General features: G+C 50.3%; 8 protein-coding genes across 8 annotated transcripts; 3 read left to right on the top strand and 5 right to left on the bottom strand.

Annotated features, from left to right (window-relative positions):
- Position 1: 1 nt before the first annotated feature.
- BGZ61DRAFT_534651 (uncharacterized protein) lies at positions 2-367 on the bottom strand (the record flags this gene model as incomplete). Its single annotated transcript, XM_046254176.1, has 1 exon — positions 2-367. One exon carries the CDS (start codon positions 365-367, stop codon positions 2-4), a length of 366 nt encoding a protein of 121 aa, XP_046101887.1.
- Positions 368-592: 225 nt separating this feature from the next.
- On the bottom strand, positions 593-2,370 carry BGZ61DRAFT_455461 (pyridoxal phosphate-dependent transferase). The gene has a single exon (XM_046246384.1). The coding sequence runs from the start codon at positions 2,119-2,121 to the stop codon at positions 730-732; it is 1,392 nt and encodes a 463-aa protein (XP_046101886.1). The 5' UTR covers positions 2,122-2,370; the 3' UTR covers positions 593-729.
- A 527-nt stretch (positions 2,371-2,897) lies between these two features.
- Positions 2,898-4,730, bottom strand: BGZ61DRAFT_534649 (uncharacterized protein; the record flags this gene model as incomplete). The annotated part of the gene is made up of 2 exons (XM_046254175.1): positions 2,898-3,418; positions 3,467-4,730. 2 exons carry the CDS (start codon positions 4,728-4,730, stop codon positions 2,898-2,900), a joined length of 1,785 nt encoding a protein of 594 aa, XP_046101885.1.
- Positions 4,731-5,324: 594 nt separating this feature from the next.
- Positions 5,325-6,663, top strand: BGZ61DRAFT_590081 (uncharacterized protein). The gene is made up of 2 exons (XM_046256613.1): positions 5,325-6,023; positions 6,091-6,663. The coding sequence occupies exons 1-2, from the start codon at positions 5,380-5,382 to the stop codon at positions 6,485-6,487; spliced, it is 1,041 nt and encodes a 346-aa protein (XP_046101884.1). The 5' UTR covers positions 5,325-5,379; the 3' UTR covers positions 6,488-6,663.
- On the bottom strand, positions 6,615-8,448 carry BGZ61DRAFT_394274 (S-adenosyl-L-methionine-dependent methyltransferase). Its single transcript, XM_046242895.1, has 11 exons — positions 8,299-8,448; positions 8,193-8,231; positions 8,039-8,126; positions 7,952-7,974; positions 7,878-7,896; positions 7,704-7,826; positions 7,622-7,644; positions 7,528-7,565; positions 7,334-7,471; positions 6,807-7,226; positions 6,615-6,733 (listed from the first exon to the last, which is right to left on the bottom strand). The coding sequence occupies exons 1-11, from the start codon at positions 8,398-8,400 to the stop codon at positions 6,694-6,696; spliced, it is 1,053 nt and encodes a 350-aa protein (XP_046101883.1). The 5' UTR covers positions 8,401-8,448; the 3' UTR covers positions 6,615-6,693.
- Positions 8,449-9,846: 1,398 nt separating this feature from the next.
- On the bottom strand, positions 9,847-12,448 carry BGZ61DRAFT_59134 (major facilitator superfamily domain-containing protein). The gene is made up of 6 exons (XM_046256680.1): positions 12,010-12,448; positions 11,599-11,908; positions 11,484-11,542; positions 11,396-11,435; positions 10,923-11,345; positions 9,847-10,875 (listed from the first exon to the last, which is right to left on the bottom strand). The coding sequence occupies exons 1-6, from the start codon at positions 12,089-12,091 to the stop codon at positions 10,239-10,241; spliced, it is 1,551 nt and encodes a 516-aa protein (XP_046101882.1). The 5' UTR covers positions 12,092-12,448; the 3' UTR covers positions 9,847-10,238.
- Positions 12,449-14,197: 1,749 nt separating this feature from the next.
- BGZ61DRAFT_394272 (uncharacterized protein) lies at positions 14,198-16,938 on the top strand. Its single transcript, XM_046242894.1, has 8 exons — positions 14,198-14,418; positions 14,481-14,558; positions 14,621-15,006; positions 15,066-15,207; positions 15,270-15,576; positions 15,652-15,945; positions 16,002-16,388; positions 16,459-16,938. Exons 1-8 carry the CDS (start codon positions 14,231-14,233, stop codon positions 16,825-16,827), a joined length of 2,151 nt encoding a protein of 716 aa, XP_046101881.1. The 5' UTR covers positions 14,198-14,230; the 3' UTR covers positions 16,828-16,938.
- A 676-nt stretch (positions 16,939-17,614) lies between these two features.
- Positions 17,615-18,725, top strand: BGZ61DRAFT_356815 (uncharacterized protein; the record flags this gene model as incomplete). Its single annotated transcript, XM_046240819.1, has 2 exons — positions 17,615-17,785; positions 17,841-18,725. 2 exons carry the CDS (start codon positions 17,615-17,617, stop codon positions 18,723-18,725), a joined length of 1,056 nt encoding a protein of 351 aa, XP_046101880.1.
- Between the last annotated feature and the right edge of the window lie 79 nt (positions 18,726-18,804).

The raw sequence follows: 18,804 nt of genomic DNA, 5'->3' as shown, positions 1-18,804 counted from the left end.
TCTATTCAGTCCTCTGTGGCGGTACAATCCCAACATTTGCACCCCCGGGCGCTCTAAGAGTATAACCAGTACCGTAACTCCCAAAGCCCGCTGCGGTCGAAGTCTCTCGGTTGAGCGAGGCCTGGCGCTGGTTGATCATCTTGGCGAGTTCCTGGACCGAGGCGTCGTTCCACGCACCGATGACCTGCCATGAGTTCGCTCCGGCCTCGACATTCTTGGCGTTGTATAGGTGGTCTTTTGTTGAGACGAGGAGCTGGACGCCGTCATCGCCCACCTTGACGCCGTCCAGCTGATGCGTGGGGCGGGAGGACGCATCGGAGGGGTCGATTGCGCCGGGAGATTGCTGTGATTTGGGGTTGGGCTCCATTGATGAGGGATTTTGTGGATTTTGAAGCGACTTGGGATAATTGTGAGTAAAAGATGTTGAAGATGTTGAAGATGTTGAAAATGAGGGCAACTTGGGGAGAGTTGAGACTCTCACGCAGATTCATTTCACGCAACCGAGTCACATGAGCGGGGTAAATCGAGGTACCCCCGTCGCAGAAGATGGGCATCAATTGACAACGCACGACAGCAGAGATATAATAAAGGTATGAGTTGCAGTCTCGATCTATTATCTATTTCACACTTAGAATATCTGTCAATTCGCACCGATTAAATCAATCTAGTTTAGACGTATATTCATTCGACGTCTTTCCCTGCCTCCTCTCATTATCACATCATATCCGCTCAACAAAATAACTCCTCCACTTCCTGGACGGCCTCCCGCAGCACGCGGCAGATGTGACCCAGCTGTTCCTCAGTCACGGTGAAAGGCGGCGCCAGTAGCAAATGGTCGCCGCGGACGCCGTCAACAGTCGCGCCGCCGGGGTATAGAGCAACGCCCTTCTGAAAGGCAGCCTGCTGGACGCGCACCCCGAAGGCCAGCTTGGGATCGAATGGCGAGCGGGATTGTCTGTCCTTGACGAATTCAATGCCCCAGAAGAGACCTCGGCCTCGAATGTCGCCGACGGATTTGCAGTTTTGCAGTTCGGCGCGCAACATCCTCTCTAGCAACTTGCCCATGCTGGCACAGCGCGCAACCAGGTCGTCCCGCTTGACGATCCGTTGCACGGCCAACGCCGCAGCACAGGAGATGGGATGAGCCTGGTAAGTATGTCCGTTGTTGAAGACATTTGTGCCCTGTCGGAGAACATCAACGACCCGGCTGTGCATCAGGACACCGGCAATTGCTGCGTATCCACCACCCAGGCCTTTCGCAATCGTCATGATATCCGGCACGACGCCCTCCTGTTCAAAAGCGAAGAACGTGCCAGTCCGGCCCACGCCGCACATGATCTCGTCGAGGATCAAGAGGATTCCATACTTGTCGCAGAGTGCCCTGACTGCCTTGTAGTAACCCGCCGGCGCTGCCACACAGCCCAGAGTCGCACCGGATACAGTCTCTGCGATGAAGGCAACCACCTTCTCAGGGCCGACTCGCAGAAACTCGGCCTCCAACTCAGCAAGCAACCTGCCCGTAAACTCAGCTTCAGATTCATTTTCGTGCTTGTATTGGTAGGCATAAGCGGGCGAAACGTGGGAGACGTTGGGGTAGCAAAAGCCCTGGTAAGGCGCTTTGCGAGCCTTGTTGGTGGAAATGGACATGGCAGCCATGGTGTTGCCGTGGTAGGATTGTTGCCTTGAGATTATGTGAACGCGCTCTGGTTCATTCTTCTCGTAAAAGTATTGACGGGCCAGCTTCAGAGCCGACTCAACTGCCTCGCTTCCGCTGCCAACGAAGAAGGCTTTCTCCAGACCGAAGGGGTTGCCTTCGAGAATGATGTCGGCCAGTTCCTCAGCTGGGGCAGTAGTATATGCCTGTGTGTGCACGTAGCTGACCTTTCGGGCCTGTTCGACCATGGCCTGAGTGACTTCTTCGTTGCCATGGCCGATCAGGGCAACTGCTGCACCGCCACAGGCATCAATAATGGTTTGTCCGCTGGCCAGCTTCAACTCAATGCCGCTCGCTGACTCTACCATTGATGGCTTTTGAACGAGGGATCGATGCAAAAGGTGTCCTTCGTGGTGTGATTTCACGGCAATGGCCGGAAGGGTGGTGTCGTCCCTTGAAGGAGCCATCTGAGCGAATTGAATTCAATTGCAAATGCGAATAATTCGTTTGATGATTTTTGCAATTGTTGCAAGTATGTTTGAATGAATTTGGTATGGCAAAAGTCCGAGCAGTCTTAAGAGAGGAATATTTATTCAAACGCAAACCCGAAACCCGATGCCTTCGTCGGGAGTGAATGGATTGCGGTTCGGGTGAAAAGCCAATCAGTATTAACTCAAGCAATCCGACCTTGCCTTATCTTGTCAAGCTTAGTTCACATGAGATGCGCTAGTGCTAGCTTCAAAATTCGATTTTGCAGGGTCCCATTTTCAAGATACCGCAGGTTGTCCAAACCCGAGAACCGAAAGCCGAGCTCTAGGGTAGCTTCATTTATCATTTCTCATTATTTTCCGGAGTCTAGTTGTTGTGCTGGAATATCCTCCGACTTGGTGACAATGAGCTTAATCGGAGCAACGAGAGGAATCGACTCACCAGCTAGTCATGTTGGTGGATCCCCGGGGGATTGTCTTACTGACTAAGAAGTGGAAGTCAAATTGTTTTATCAACTCAAGAGGCCGAAACTCAACTCGAATGCTGATATAAGAAAATGGGCTAGTTACAAGTGTTTGCGGCAAAAATGGCCTCGGTAGCTCGGACAAACTTGACCATTGATAATTCGGTGTCACCGCCATCAACCCAATACTTAAGTGGTCAAAAGGTTGGTCACCATTTCATGTCGATATTCTTCCACGCGACTTGGCTTTGGGTCAGAACGAAGCGTACCCGGGGTATTTACATTCGAATCCTATCTCCTCTTGCCTTCTCTCCTCTGGACTAAAAGTTTCTTGACAAACTTCTGCCCTGCCCATTTCACTCGCTCTAAGATACCGCGTTTAGGCTCTACGGGGTTTGGATTCTCCGTCCCAATCTGGGAAAGCCTCGGTGCTAGAGAATGAAGAGAAGGACCGTTGTTGGTATAATAGCCGGAATCGTCGGTCGGTCCCAGTCCCATAGGAAAGTCCAAACGAAAGGGATTACTGGTTGTCGATAAACTGGTTTCTTTTGAGTTATAACCAGAATCTACCGGTAGTTTGTTGCGTCCGATACGTCTTTGGAACAGTCTATTGACTCGGTGACTTGATGAACAGTCTCCCATAGTTGGTAGCCCCACCGAACTAGCGCCAAGTTGTTCTTTGATGTTGTCGAGGACCTGAGCAATCGGGATGACATATCCTGAATTGAATATGTCTGATGCGACAAGGTGACCATATAGCTCAAAGGTCTCTGAGTCCACCACCCATGATCCCGAGTCTCCGTCACAGATCCCTGATATGCCAGTTAGTATTTGAATAAAATATGGAATATATAACATACCATTCTCGTCTTCAATAGTGATTGTGTAGGCGTCGACGAAGACTTGACTAGGCCCAACAAGAATTCTGCTAGACGACGATGACAATGAACCCTTCTTGACGATGCGTCCAACTATCATGTACACCGGGCGTTCTCCAGTTTTGCCGGGAGCATTGTTTGAAATGGTTATCGTTGCCATCGCATCCGTGGGCAGTTGATTAACCCAGGAGCCATAGAAAATGCTTAGTTTGAACAATGCCCAGTCGTATGACTCGGCTACCTCGCTCAATGCTGTGGCCGGCTCCATGATCCTCCCAATCGTGAGTGGCTTCCCAAACTCCCAATCATGGGATCCAGTGGGTGAATTTGGCGGGTGAGCGTTTGTAAATGACTGGGCCATGAATGGACCTAGGTCAATTTCGAGTTCGTCATCGTCGTCAACGCCATAGTCGCCGATATCTTCGTTATCTGTCCCTGCATCGGAGTAATCGGTGTCATCTGCGTCGCGTAGATCGTAAAGCAGATGTCCGGCGGTCATTCCATAGAAATAGATTTCGCCATTTTCCATGACCACCTTGACAACGCCCCCAAAAGTCGCGTTTCGTGTTTGACCCGAGGGGCCTTTCAGCGAAATTCGATCTCCGCATAGTGACTCCTCACCCCATCTCGGAAGGAGAATCTGATCGCCAACAACCCTCACCTCACCTTCGACAAACATGATTCTGAGTCTTGGGGCTTCGGGAATGACGGTAATATTGAAAGACAGCTCTCCAGGGATGTTCGGCCGGCACATTTCGGTAATCATCTCCTGCTTGGCAAATCGCTTGATGCTAAGATACTGTTCGCGCCGACAGAAGACAACAATCTCGGCCACAGCATCCTCTTTCGACTGACCTATCATTAAAAGTCTGGTCGACATTGGACTCAATCTGGCACCCCGCTTTTGGCTTTTAGAGACATGCTCTAGGAGCAGTTTCTCAAAGTGAGGTTGAATGCCGACGAATCGTTTAGTCGCTGAAGGGTCGATGGGGAGATCGAGAAAGGGAATCTTCTTCTTTTTCTCGAGTTTCTTGCCAGGGAAAAGGAATGAGACGGAGCCACCAAGGAATTTCCCAGAGTCGCTCGGGGCCGGAGTGTTCGCATCGGATACACGGCTTCCTTCCCGGGTGGCATATCCAGAATCTGTGCCATCGTCCGACGCGATGACTTCCTGGTTTCCAGGTGTTTTGACACTATTCGAGGTTTCGCATGGGATTGCGGGTATATTTGCAGTCGAAGCCGCCATTGTGGAAGGTATCAAACGGCGTGGACACGGCTGATGTGTAACGACGTGAACATGAGCGATGAAGTGTTGTAGGTTAACCGAGAGTTGTAATGGGAAAGCGGGGTCCTGAAATAAAAGAAAAAGATCACATGAAGAAGTCCAACACCATAATTGGAGTATCATCTTGTGATTGGTGGCCTCGTTGGCGGCCTCTTGACAACCAGGCTGTGCGGACTAGAGCGCCAGGGACGTGAGGCGGCCAAACGCCTCATGCTTCGCCTCAAAAATGCGTTGCTGCCCGACCTCCTAATTCTCATTGGCGCCTCCTTGTTGGGTTCTCTCAACAATTGTGCCAGTGAGATAGCGTGATGAAAGTGAGGCGAACATCCCATGCTGCGCCATAAATGGAGTAGTTGCCTCTGTTCCCGATTCTCGCGAAGCGGCATTGGGATGCAGGCACTGAAACAAATAACAGCAATGCGAGATACATCTATTCCCAAATTTAAGCAAAATGGTTGCACCGACTTCTAGTTTCTATCCGTTGGCAAATGCCACGCCTCAGGACCTTGCGGAGATCTGCAAAGTGTTGTGGGGTTGGTCGCCATGTTCGCGGTGGGTTCAAGGTGAAGCCTGCCCTCAATTGTCAGCAGACTGCTCGTGCTCGCAGGCAATGAGACTTGAGCCCTTCTTCGACTTGTATCGGAACATGACCGCGTTCTATCTCCCTGATGCGGTTGGGAGTTCTCACCCCGCTCTACGATCCCATGCCGATCTTCGGGATATTGTTGTCCTGCTGAGAGGGAATCTGGAGCGACCTCGGATCCATCTCACTACCGAATACTTCACTCAAAGAGAAGCAGAGGAAAGCAAAAGGCCGCCGCTCAGCGACCAAAACCGGGCTTTCAACCTAGCCGCTCGAGTCATCACAATGGTCCAGCCCGCAGCCGAGAATCAGTCGGACGGGCTGTTAGAGGCAGGGAGCCAACCTGCCCTCTGGTCCAACGACAAGTCTCTCGTAGCCTTTATCGGCTCGGTGTTCCCCAAGCGGGAACATCCCACCTTATCCAGGGGCAATGATGCAACTACGACCACCAAGATTCATGTTTCTTCCATCATGGCTAAGCGATTAAAGAAGATCGCCAAGTTGAAGATCATTCCGACCGACGACTTGGCTAGTCATCTATCACTAGATGCGAAGCAAGGCACCGTGGCAATATTTCATTATACGAGCGTACTCAAGGAAGGTCTTACTAATGGCAACGGACATCCCAGCTCAGAAGGAGTCGAAGGAGTCGCAGCGAGAACCAACACTCGGTAAGTTGGCAAATGAATAGAATCGATATAGCTCCGTATCAATACAGCTAATGCATCATATACACAGCTCAAATATTCCCCCGCAATTAGCAATTGAGACTCTTGCGACTATAAAAGAAGTGTTGTTTCCCGATGATTCAGTGTCACAGTCAATGCTCCGCAGTCTCATTTCTAGAGATAAATTTGATCCCGACATGGCGCGCATCGTCGATCTTTCTGGACTAGATGAGCCTGTGAGATATCAATATTGGGGCTCCAGGCTTTTAGATCTGCACGATGAAATTGAGAACCCGACCCCTCGAGGATTCTTCGAGAAGTGGGTCGAGAGAAAAAGCGGTGCGAGGTATGCCATGATGGCGACTCTTATTGGTCTTTTCATAGCCATATTACTTGGAGCGCTCGGCCTTGTCGTCAGTATTTTCCAGGCTTGGGTTGGGTGGCAGCAATGGCAGCATCCTGTGTGATGAACGGGCTAACGGTCTCCGGTGCGAATGAGGGCATTCAATGGGAGAGGTGGGTGACCGGATGAGAATTCACCTTGGAAGCTGGGCGTTATAGGAACTGGTTGATTCTGGAAATAAAACGGCATCGTTGTAGAAGTGATTTGATAGTTTATTTGATCTGTGAAGTAGATTGTCGCACTATATGTTAAGCTGTAACGACTTATTTCCTACTCTTTCAACTCCGGTTTCTGGCCAATCACCACCACTCTGTAATTTTGATAATCAGCTTCACAGTCTCAAAGAAAAGAATATCGTTATTAAGGAGTTGCTGAGCACTTACACTTCCCAATATGCATGAACCTTTCGATTGCGCATCTCAGCTCGTACGTCGGCAAGGAACACCAATATTTCCTCTCGGCTCATACCCAACCCGTGCGCCAGCAGGACTGAGCTGATAATCTCCAGGTTTCCTTCAATGTTTGCCAAGGTCCAGAGCCCAATCTCCTTGTATTTGGGATCCTTTGGCCATGTGTTGGTAGGCCATTTGAAAACAAGCCGTTGGATGTTGACGAAGCCCTGTGCTTTGAGGCGGCCTTCGTGGTTCACTCCTTCATCGAAGCGACGTCCAAGATTTGCGGCGCCTTTGACGGTCAATTCGTCCCATTTGTTCAATGGAGAGTCGGCGGCCAGGGTTCCGTCGTCGCACCTGGCAGGAAAAGTTGGATCGATTACTTCAATCCAACCGCCGGGTTCCAGGGAGCTATATCACGGACATCAGACCTAGGTCCTGGAAGCATGTGAAGGAAGAAAATCGTCCAAAGAGGTAAAGCGTAATGCTCTGAGGATGGTTAGATGTGAGGAACTTACTCCCAGCATTGACGCGTAAATGTATCCCAGTCGGCAAAACTTCCCGCCATAAGGCGGACAAAGATGTAGTCAAAAGGCTTGGTCCAAGTCCAGTCCTTTTCCACATCATCAACCTCGAAAGTGCAGTTGGGCGGGACGCTGTGCACTGATGAGACACCTATTGAGTGAATGTGCTGGCCAGAGTTATTACTCACAAGGATGGTTGGATAGCAGCGATATCAACACCAAAGACCTGATGTCAGATAGGCTATTAGTTGCGTGAAAAGAGGTAAAACATCAATTACGTACCTCTGCATGAGGATGTTCATCGGCTATAAATCAAGGTGAGCTGAAAGATCAACCAGGGATGTGTTTCGGGACCGATACGCACCAAAGTCAATCGCCCACACTCCAGTCCCAGTGCCGATATCCAGTACCCGTTTGGCTGTGTCGGCGTAGGGAGCAAAGTATTTTTTACCGCCGAATGTCAAAAGAAGATGGTGGTTTTGAAGATCTTAATAAGTTGTGAGCTTCGAGTCCGTCCATTGAGCTAGAATGCTGTTACCTAGTCTCTCAGACTCGTGCTACCAAGAGATAGTTAGTGAGCTGCTTGCCATTGATCCAGACAAAGAACATTACTTTATCGCTAGGGAGAAAATATTCTGTGATGATGTGATTAGTCAAGACTGTCGGCAAGCAGATGAGGTGGGAAAAGCCGCAACCTACTCTCATCTCGGTGGTACCCACGACCGTCCCGCATGTGGTACTCGAGGATGCTTGAGCGCAAGGACGCAGTTGAAATCTCATCATCTGTCTTAACGACATAAAACAAACTCGTCAGCGCATTGAAATATTTACGGCTTAGTTAGGAGCTACCCACCACACCAATGGCCGAATCGTTATCGCCCACATCCGCTTCCTAGAGTCGTATCAGCTCAGGAGATTCAGTACTGCTGCAAAGCGGGCCGTTCCGCAGTCCCACGCACCAAAAGAGCCGACGGATCGACAGCGGGGTCAACGCTTCCAGGAGAGTTAGCACTGGCCGGCGACGCAGACTTGCTGAGCGAGCGGGGCGAATGGGACGTCATGTTTATCTCCTGGACGCTGTAGCCTTTCGGAATGAGAAGCAACAGGAGAGACCCAACATTGGGATCGAAGAACGAGCGGGGTGTTCGGCTTTTTGACACGTAACCCTTGGCACACTTTGTTGGTGCAGGGAATTATCCGGATAGCCTGATTCGGGTGACGTGGCGCACTGTTGGTTCAGGTTTGCAGGGCTTCTTTCACTTTTGTATGGTGGACGCTGCTTCTGGGTTACATCGATGTGGCAGGGATTCAGTAATCTCTTCTGCTTAGTGGCACGATTGACTTTCTGCCAAGTTCCTCGGTTGAAGGAGATAACATCAATCCGCCGCTTTGATAGCGTTGATCTGGACTACTCTCTTCAGTATGTGACGTTTCTTCTATGATCGCTACTATTGAATTGATACAAATATCTCGGACAACTCTCCCGGTAACTGAACAAACATAGATCTGGAGAATTAATCTTGTTGCAATGGCGTAATCCTGATCATATTCAGTGACGTGTAGGAATTAAGAAGTCGGGGATTCGGCATTTACCAGGTCGTCGAGATTCTGTTGCCGAACATAGCCAGTTTTCCGTTGGAAGGAGTCATCGCGCAGTCTTCCGTCGATTAACATGTCACCGGTGACAACACCCATCGTAACTCGGCTAGCGACTGACCTGTGGCGGTGATGTCGGTGGGAAAGAAACATTTGCAGTATTTTTCTGCGCTTGATCTTTCAGGCACCATATGGGTTTGTTTCACTACTGTTAAGTCACATCTTCAAACAAAACATAACTTCTTTCATTGTCTTATAGACTAAGAAACCCCAAAACCCCAGTACCGTATCGTGATAAAAACCCAAACACTATCATTCATGGGAGTGACACAGACAGATTCCAGAACAGCCCGAGATCCCTCTCCATCCACGTGGACCTTGCTGGCCCGGAGAGCCATCAAGACCCCGAATGCCATTAGCTCGGTTGTGGCCATTTGCTCCAGCAGGACCTTGGACGCCTTGAAGACCTGGTCGGCCATCAGCCCCAGTTTTCGAATGGGTTTAAGGATTGCGTCAAGAGTGTCCGCTAAATCCTGCATCAGGACCGGGAGACCTCCAACTATGTGCGTCGCCATTAAGTCTGTTATTGACCTGTGCTGTAGTAATCGCATCCCACTCATGCTGGACTTGCCAGTTGGCAGATACAAAAAACTGTTATATAATGAGTATTGCCGTTCGCACACGCTCAAATGCTAATCGCATATAAGTACGACTTTTTATACCTAAATTTACCCAGATAGTACAAGGTATACCTGGACTGCACGCCTTAAGGTATCTCATTCTGAATAGTCTCCGGTTTCTACCCTGAAATAAACTAAAAGATAAAATTTAAATAGGAGAACTTAGGGGATAAATACTTAGGGTAAAGCTTATTTAATTTTCTTAGGTTTATATACTAATAGGTATATTAATGAGACTTCTTGGTGAAATTGGCCTATATACTCAAGTGTGCGAATAATATTTTGAGTGTCTGCGAATAGCAATACCCTATATAATATGTTTCTCTGTTACGTTGCCACAAATGTCAACCGTTGCCTATACTTAATGCAAATGGACTACCCAAATTAACCATGCTTGTTTCCTAGCCATTGCTAACCGTCATTTCCGTCCAGCACACATCCTCATTATTGCTCGCGTCATGTTCTGATATTTCTCTTGATTCGCCCTTGTCCATGTTGTCGACAATGTGTAGCACACACAACCCAGCAAGTCAATATGCCAAATCGCCCACATTCACAAGTCTATGTAATTCCATTTCATTCCGTCTTGCTCTTCATTGCTGCCGCTTCGGTTGCCTTGCCTCCTATAAGGCACTGAGTAGTGCCGTCTCTTCATCGCAATCCTTATCCTCGTCCTCAGTGTTTTCGTCCATCAAATAAACGCTCACAATTGAACCACCCAATGTGATAGCGGCATTGAACCACCAGGCAAAACCAGAGTATCCCGCGTCAAGTCCCACTGAATACAGATACCCAGCTACTATAGGGCTGAAAGCTCGACAAAAGCTTGCAGTTGAGGCCGCGAGGCCATTGATCGTTCCTAAACTCGCCTTGTCTGAAACTGCGTTGATTAAAAGGATGGCGTTAGCAGGATATGCGATAGACGAGTAGGAACACCTCCAGATCAGAATCACATATACTGCGACCATTCTCAGACTCTCGGGACACAGAACTGCATACGGCGCGAAGAAGTACATGAGCCAGTACGTGAGAGCCAGAAATTTGAACAATTTCAAAGGGCCTGTTCGGCTGACCATGAACGGAAATAAAAACGCAGTGGCGAAGATGGAGTATATGCCTTGCATAGAAAGGACAAAGCCCACTTCCTTGGTATCCATGCCGTATCCGTCGACGAATTTGAATGGCCAAGACAAATGTCTGTCGGTGCGTGATTCGGTACTCAGAACGACGGGAAATAGGACGTCGAAGGTCATGGTATGGCTAACAAGGTTAACGGATATCCCGAGCGGCCGGTTTCGAACACTCACAATGCGAGAATTCCGTAACAAGCAATGTTCAGGATAACCTGACGATTGAAGGCGGGCCCAGGTTTCTTTGACAATTTTAGGCTGTCTTCAATTGGTTGTATGATTGGAGACAGGCAACTTGGTTCAGCCTGAGCAGTTGATCTTTGCTGGGTGTCTGCTGGCTCAGAGCTGGGGAGTAGCCGCGAGCCAAGTGATAAAATCCAATTACCGACCTTCAGTGCAGGATCGGGACGTGAAATGGTTGGGTTTGTTTCTTGGAAAAACAATGCGCCAAATGAGGCGCCCACAACGAGTAGAATGGCGCTGCATAAATTTGGCAGCAGATATGGCCAACGATCCCAGATGGAGCCTTTTTGGAAATAATCCGGGTAGCTGATGCAAGGCCGAGCTAGAGCTCCTCCAACCATGGGACCAATGATGGATCTGCAGGCTGTCAGTTGAGTGGAATGTGACTGTCGTACATGTGAGCTTACCCGATGCCCCAAACTAGAGGCATGATCATGTATGCACGAGCTTTGGGAAATTAGAAGAGTCTTGGTAAAATAAGCCGGGTTTACTCGCCTTGATGTTCTTTAGCGGTGACCATTTCACCGACGACTGTTTGCATGACGCTGATGTTCCTATTTGAGCCAAGTTAGAAACCGAGATCCTGAATGGGAGAGAGTCATTCACGAACCCGTTCAAAAGCCCCGCAAGAACACGAGCGCACAACGCCATCATAATATTTGACGAAAGACCTAGGAGCAGCATGCTCGTGGCTGTGCCAAGCAGAGCAATGACGATGACGGGCTTTCGGCCGACCTTGTCACTGACGCGACCCCAAATTGCGCCGGTCGAAAACTCGGCAAGGGCAAAGACGGTGGTCATCATGCCGGCGTAGGTCGAAATCTGATTCGGGTCGTCGGTTTCATGGAAATCTTCGATCATGAAGTATATGTAAGGGAAAATAGACGTGAAGGCGATGGGCTCACACAGTCGACACAACGCTAAGATAAGCGGAGAGTTAGCGACATGCACTCCAAATGCACGATCGAGTGCTCTAGCTTAGCCTGAGACATGGTTTTCGCTCTATCTGGAGCAAACTCACCCAAAATCAGCATCTGGCGTTTGGGGAATGGCGGCACGCCGTCTGCAGTCCCGATGCTTGGTGGATCGCGTTGTTGAGTCATGGCGGCGGCTGGTTCCAACAACCCAATGAGGAGCAGGAAATGGGATCAAGGCTGGGGTGTCATGCAAGTTCTCGTTAGACTTGGGCAATCAAGATGCTCTTCCAAGCGGCCTTCAAACGTCTTTTATTGGCGCAATTTCGGTCGTTTGGACCCTGGATCTTCACTGCCGTCACAGATGTCTCAGTCCAATCCCAAAACGGAGCCGAGACGAAGGATTCCAGCGCGTCGCCTCCAGAAAGGCAGAAGAACGGGACGACGAAGCTGGAAAGACGCAGCAAAAGTAGCGGAAGAATAGATGGAAAGGAAGATAAATGGCCTCACGGTGGGTCTCGGGGTTGTAATCAGCGGAGGCTCCTGTCACCGCTTCGAGCGTCTTGCGCTTGGCTTGTCAGACCGGCCCGCAACTCCGCCAAGTTTACGCCGTAAATAGTCTACAATGTGAGTGGACCCGCCGTCGTTTTGCCGGACACCCCCTCGTCTGCAAGGTGGTTATCAGTGCCTAATCCGTGGAGCAGTGACTGGCCGGGCGGAGATATCTGCAATGAGGCCCCCCAGCGGCCCCGTAATATGTGAAGAAGGCGTGCATCACATGGTCTGTCAAACTGCACAAACCTGGCATGTGGGTGGGTAAGCCTGATAATAATAGCCCGGAGACTGTGTGTCTAGTCCTTCATCGGCCGGACCGGCAGTTCATTTCATCCGCGGCAGGGGGGTTGAGGCCAATCCAGCTTGCAGCACAGCACAGTCCTGTTGAAATGTCACAAGATCAATAATATCAAGGGTTTAATGCACTATTCACCTGAAGTTATCTCCAAGAACCAGAGGGGTGCAGACAAACTAAACTGATCTGCAACCACTTCCGATGCGTCATAATCTCAACCCCGCCCGGGAGTCGGTGTGGCCATTCCCATCCCTGCTTGCCAGACTCTCTAGACCAGATCAATTGAGGCCATCCCATGCTAAGTTCGAGGCTGCGGCCGTCACATTCCATCCCCGCTCCAATCGGAACTCGCCCCGTCCCTCCTCCTCCACTATCAGATCAAGTGGCCATCCCCAGGTTCGCCATTCTCTCCGGGGAGAACTTCCTCAACTCCACCGCCGTGTGGTTTGTTTTCGTCGGCCCGAGCGCGTATCTTGGATGCTATTCCGCTCCCAATCACTACCGATGCCCGTTTGACCCAGTTGCGCGCGCGACTATCACGCGGGATGGGCTGCATCGTTCCCCGGGCCCGCGCAGCCAAGCCTGGACCAGAAGCAGAACAAATGTTCGCGAAGCATGCATGCCATGCAAGGCACAACTGACAGATGCCAAGGATTCAGACATCTGCCGGGCTTCTCTACCGGTGCCGAATTAGCCGTTCTAAGCTTGTCTGGAACTGTTGTGGGAAGGATTGCTGCCATGGTGTTGACGCCGCTATGTAGTCACCGGGACATCGTAGATGCAGCGCTAGAAATGGCCACGAAGATGAGCCAAGGCACATCGATTTTGGTGACCTTGGTTTCCACTTGCATGGAAATTGGAAAATCAGATTTAGGGTATGTACCGTTCGTGAGTTCCGCTGTTTTCGACCGGCCACGTATCTCGCCTGCTCTCAGATTTGCCTACCTCTCGGCAACTCCCTCACTTGATCAGGGAGTTGTTTACACGCCGCAACTATCCGATTGGGAGGGCCTTAGGGGCGATTATGCTGATCAGTTGCCTAGAACAGGATGTACGCCGCCATTGGCCTTTCCCACGGTTATCTCAATTACGTCAATTAGACTATTTCGCACTTCGAGGAAGATGGATTCACTCGGAGGAACTTGACATTCAGATCAATGGTGAAGATCTCCCAGCGTTTCGATTAAGTTTGGCGCGAATGGAGCGCCCGGTGACTCGTGGCATTTAATAAATTTTATCTCCATATTCCCTAGCTGCTGTAATTGACACGGAGTGAGGAGCAACTTTATCGTCTGTTGAACGACTTAGATTCCGGTCGGCGACCTAAAGACCCGGTGGCAACGTGGAAGACTAGCTGCTTACATGTTCACAACGAGTCACGTGGAAGCGGTGACTAGAATAAGACGCCGCGGCATCTTCAAGTCGTTGGCATCCCCATGGCTATAGCCACTGTCAACGCAATTCAGTCACTCAACGCAATGTCTACAAACGAACCGGATCAGCAGACGGGGGTGAGACAAGAGCAGCAAGAGTCACAGGATGATGAGCAGCAGCCGCATTCTCGTAGGCGCGACGATACCCCGGCCACTGAGAGTGCCGGACAAAACCGCACAGCATGCTTGAACTGTCGCGCCATGCGGCAGCGCTGCGACCGAAACATGCCGTGGTGAGTGTTCAAATCTATATCCCGAGACGGGGCGTGGATTTGGCAAGGACTGACTCGTGTAGCTCGCGCTGTCTTTCGCAGGGACGCAAGTGTCGTTATCCGGCTGGTTCTAATCGTGGCCGTAAGCTGGGAAGCATGAAGTGGGATTCACTCCAACCGATGACCTGCGGATGATCTTGTTCGCTCAGCTAACCAAAGCTAGCAAACCTACGACTGTTGAGAAGCTACTGTCCCGAATCAACGAAAGCGGCGTACGAGACCAGGTGGTTGCGGCTCTGCTCAACTCTAACGTGGACCGCTCGAATCATGCCCTGTCACCTATACAAGGCCAAGAAACCACGTCCGCCGCCGTCCGCGCGGATTCCCTTCGTCCAAGTGACCGTCAACCGGGCTTCAACCACCACGACACCGAGTTTGACGCCCGGCATCCCCTCGTCTCTCCCTTGAACATGATGGCCGCTGCCGTCGCGGCCGAGATTGTCCCCTCTCCCCAGAACTCCCGCCCGCAAATAGGTTGCTTTTTTAAAAACCAGGTCGGCCGCAGAGGGGTTGTGGAAGTTTTCGAGGAGCGATTGGCTAAATACTTCGGTAATGTCTCACCCCTCTCATCATGCCGTGATAGAACGCTGACATTCTTGACTGTCCAGCCCCTCACACAACGCAGCAGACGGACTGGCAGGTGTTGGCCTCTCAATCGGTAGACCACACCTTGAAGCTGGAAACAACTGCTTGCGATCCTATCACGGCGCGGCTGATTGACCAAAGCGATGTCTCGTGGTATTTCAAATTGTTCGCCTCCCTTCGAGTACACTCTACCTTCGTGTCTCTAGGCTAACTACTTATCTTCGTAGGTTTTTCAAGATTCGCAACCCAGTTGTAGGCCTGCTGGACCCCGTCTTACACACTCCTGAATATGTCTACTCCGCATCCTTCACTCTCTTCTCGGTTGTGTGTGCCCTAGGCTGCGCTGTCTCGGTACGCCCCAGAGATAGAGTGCTTTACCCTGCTTTAATATCTTTAGCGGAAGGGAGTATGAAGTGGTCCATTGCAGTTTCAGTCAAATCTCTCGAGACCATCCAGGCCATCATCAACATGCAGTACTGGGCACCAATTTGCCAGAGGCAATCGGACGACCCTTGTTGGCTGCACTTGAGCCATGTGAGAATATCAACCTGAACTGCCCTAGCGAATGCGAAGCGAACATGATACTAACCTTATCACAACCTGGCATAGGCTGCACAGCTCGCAAGAGAATTGGGTATCCATAAACCCTCCACAGTTGCCGACCTAGTTCACGCCTTAGCCCCAGATGCAACTGCCGATTATAGAGAGCGGCTCCTTCGGAATTTCGAGAGGACTTGGCTCTACGTATTCATCGCCGACAAGAGCTTCGGCATCATAACTGGCCGCCCCATAAGCGTCTCTTGGAAGGAACTTCCGGTCTCCGTGAGCGAGTGGTGGAAAAGGCCGATGACTAGCCCGCACGATCGGGTCATTTGTGGTATTGTGGAAGTAAGGAGGCTCTTGGTTCGTGGTAGAAACCAGAATACTCGTGTCAAATGGCTAACATTGCTGGCTCACAGTTGGTCGCCTTGGAACAACAAAAGCGCACAGAACGGACATTGAAGTCTATCCTTGACTGGCATTCACATGCTTTCGGAACATTGGACCAGATCCGTACCGCCCGATGCACCTCTGACGGTTCTGCATCAGCAGAGTTTCTCCCAGTACTTGCTTTCTACATGGACCATAGCATCCTGGTCCTTAGTGCCCAGGCCTTGAGAGATATGACTGCCCTGGATGAAACCATGACATCGAGAGAGCTATCAGCAGTCTCTCAAAAGACTTTTAATGTGGCCAGCCGAGTTCTCGACCTTGTACTTTCCGACCCGGTGTTCCGCGAGCTCATGTTCGGATTCCACAATAACATGTACATAATGATTTGCCATGCAGTCACGGAGATCCTTCAGGTGGGTTCTTTTTTCGAGTACTGTTAATATCATTGGAGTCTTGGATGCTGACACAATATGTGACCTACAGGCTGTTAAACGCGGTGGCCTAACTTCGACGGACGTTGCGGAAGCTTCTTCCAAAGTACGTGCGATTCCAGACCATCTGGAAGTGATCGCGGACCAGCTCCCACCCACTTCAGCAGCAAATCTGTACATCGGACTCTCCAAGTTCTTTGTGTGCAAGCTTGACAATATTGCCAGCCCTGGAGATGACAGCGAATGCGGAGGCAATACGCAGGACCCGTTCGTTTCCGACTGGTGGAAATCTGTTGACCTTGCTTTGCTCGATTCTACCGCCTGGATTGACATGAATTTCCTCAGCTCCGAACCTCCTATTAACACTCAAACCTGGGATGGTGCAGAGGACCCGAGTCTAGGCGATTTTGTATTCCATTGATCACTCTAGATGTGGCGATTGTACGTATCTGTCATTCAAAGAGAAACGAAGTAGACAATACCGGCCACTGTTCAAACCATCTTCACTTGTAGTTAGATGATTAACAAAGGCTCATCTCCAACCAATATACGGTGCATAGCTGTGCGGCGTGGTATACCTCGGCACTCCCCCTTATCGCAGATTGTGGTTTTCTGAAGGTTAATCGGTAAGAAGGCGAAGCATTCCGATGCTCATTGCAGTGGGCCATACCACCCTACGTGTCATTTACTCATGAGAAACATGTACGAATTGATAAGCACATTGAGCCTTCGGAGCCCTGTGGAGCAACCGGGCTTTACATCGGCGTTCTAAGTGGGGCCCCTCCGAATGATTTCCGCCGTGCTTAAGCGGCTACATGGTTATCGCGGATCTGACCGGTGTCCTGATTTATGTCCGCCGGCAAATTTTCATCTTCGTACTTTCTCCGTTCGGTGTAACTAATGGCCGGGCTCTAAAACTGGGTTTGTTTGTGTGTTATGTTCTTTGACTTTTACGACCAAACGTCATGCTTACAATTACAACAGGTGAAAGTCCCGCCGTCGTTCGTATCCAAGTTTGTCAGAATCAAAGGGTAATCATTTGTAATCTGTGAACACGGAGGGTATAAAGGAGCCAACATGGGCACTCAAATTATCGGACACACTAAACGTCCTCATCACCTATTACACGACTGTCATACAGTCATTTCTCTGCTACTTCTTTAAGCCCATCTTCTACTTTACCTCAGCCTCTTTAACTCTACTTCATCATGTCTGCGCCTACCTCGACCGGAGCTTGGACTGTTACAGGCATCTACAAGGACAGTTTTGACGGCCTCCAGTTGATCAATGATGCCCCTGTGCCCAAGATCTCCGACCATGATGTCCTGGTCCAAATCGAAGCAGTTTCGTTGAACTATCGAGACCTTGCTATCCCCAAGGTGATTCACGGTTAATTATTCTCTATTAATCTCAGGTACTAACTACCACTGGCAGGGACTGTACCCATTTGCCATGAAAACTCCTGTCATTGCTGGCTCCGACAGCGCAGGCATTGTGCTTGCAGTTGGACACAAGGTTACCGACTTCTCCGTTGGTGAGAAAGTCTGTACGCTCTTCAACGAATTTCATCAGACCAATCCAATCACCCCCGAAGCCGTCGGAAGCGGTCTTGGTGGCGCTGTTGACGGTACTCTGCGCAAGTATGCAGTCTTCCATGAGCGCGGGCTTGTGAAGGCACCTTCGTCGCTGAAGCCTGTCGAGGCGAGCACCCTGACTTGTGCTCCGCTGACTGCCTGGAATGCACTATACGGCCTTCAATCAAAGGCCGTCAAGGCAGGGGATTGGGTCCTGACGCAAGGAACTGGTGGTGTAAGCTTGGCTGCAATCCAGTTTGCTTCAGCTGCAGGCGCCACAGTGGTTGCCACAACTTCATCAGACGAAAAGGCAGCTACCCTCAAGAAGCTGGGGGCAAGCCATGTTATCAACTATCGAACAACGTCCAACTGGGGCGAGATTGCTCGGGGACTGACACCAGATGGACTTGGTTTCGACCACATCCTTGAGATTGGAGGTGCCGCCAGTATCTCCCAGTCACTCAAGGCCATCAAGTTCGAAGGAGTCATCACGATCATTGGATTTCTCACCACGGCCGATAGCGATAAGCAGCCAGCTCTGATGGACGCGCTGAGCCATATCTGCACGGTCCGCGGCATCTTTGTTGGTTCGAAGCAGCAATTCGTGGAGATGAACCGAGCTATCGACTCCGCAAAGATTGTCCCTGTTGTGGATGCGAAGATCTTTGCTTTTGATGATGCTAAGGCTGCGTACGAGTACCAGTGGCAGAGGAAGAACTTTGGAAAGGTTGTGATTCAGATTTGAGTGATGGATATAGCTCAACGTCATATATAGCACAATCAACCACGGCGACCCGAAATTCGCGCTTGTATGTGAGTTCGGG

This window comes from Ilyonectria robusta (assembly GCF_021365365.1).
Source record: "Ilyonectria robusta strain PMI_751 chromosome Unknown BGZ61scaffold_15, whole genome shotgun sequence".
Lineage (NCBI taxonomy): Eukaryota > Fungi > Ascomycota > Sordariomycetes > Hypocreales > Nectriaceae > Ilyonectria > Ilyonectria robusta.
Note: the sequence above shows the minus strand (reverse complement) of the source record. Positions and strands in the feature narration are given on the sequence as shown.

Excerpts from the sequence above, each read along its gene's own strand:
- BGZ61DRAFT_455461 (XM_046246384.1), bottom strand. The coding sequence starts at position 2,121 with ATGGCTCCTTCAAGGGACGACACCACCCTTCCGGCCATTGCCGTGAAA.
- BGZ61DRAFT_590081 (XM_046256613.1), top strand. The coding sequence starts at position 5,380 with ATGAGACTTGAGCCCTTCTTCGACTTGTATCGGAACATGACCGCGTTC. Across the intron at positions 6,024-6,090 it reads GCAGCGAGAACCAACACTCG|CTCAAATATTCCCCCGCAAT; the intron begins GTAAGTTGGCAA and ends TCATATACACAG.
- BGZ61DRAFT_394274 (XM_046242895.1), bottom strand. The coding sequence starts at position 8,400 with ATGACGTCCCATTCGCCCCGCTCGCTCAGCAAGTCTGCGTCGCCGGCC. Across the intron at positions 8,127-8,192 it reads ACGATTCGGCCATTGGTGTG|ACAGATGATGAGATTTCAAC; the intron begins GTGGGTAGCTCC and ends TATGTCGTTAAG. Across the intron at positions 7,566-7,621 it reads ATGAACATCCTCATGCAGAG|GTCTTTGGTGTTGATATCGC; the intron begins GTACGTAATTGA and ends ATCTGACATCAG.
- BGZ61DRAFT_59134 (XM_046256680.1), bottom strand. The coding sequence starts at position 12,091 with ATGACTCAACAACGCGATCCACCAAGCATCGGGACTGCAGACGGCGTG. Across the intron at positions 11,909-12,009 it reads ACGCCAGATGCTGATTTTGG|CGTTGTGTCGACTGTGTGAG; the intron begins GTGAGTTTGCTC and ends CGCTTATCTTAG. Across the intron at positions 10,876-10,922 it reads TGTTACGGAATTCTCGCATT|CCATACCATGACCTTCGACG; the intron begins GTGAGTGTTCGA and ends TAACCTTGTTAG.
- BGZ61DRAFT_394272 (XM_046242894.1), top strand. The coding sequence starts at position 14,231 with ATGTCTACAAACGAACCGGATCAGCAGACGGGGGTGAGACAAGAGCAG. Across the intron at positions 14,559-14,620 it reads CGTAAGCTGGGAAGCATGAA|CAAACCTACGACTGTTGAGA; the intron begins GTGGGATTCACT and ends AACCAAAGCTAG. Across the intron at positions 15,007-15,065 it reads GCGATTGGCTAAATACTTCG|CCCCTCACACAACGCAGCAG; the intron begins GTAATGTCTCAC and ends TTGACTGTCCAG.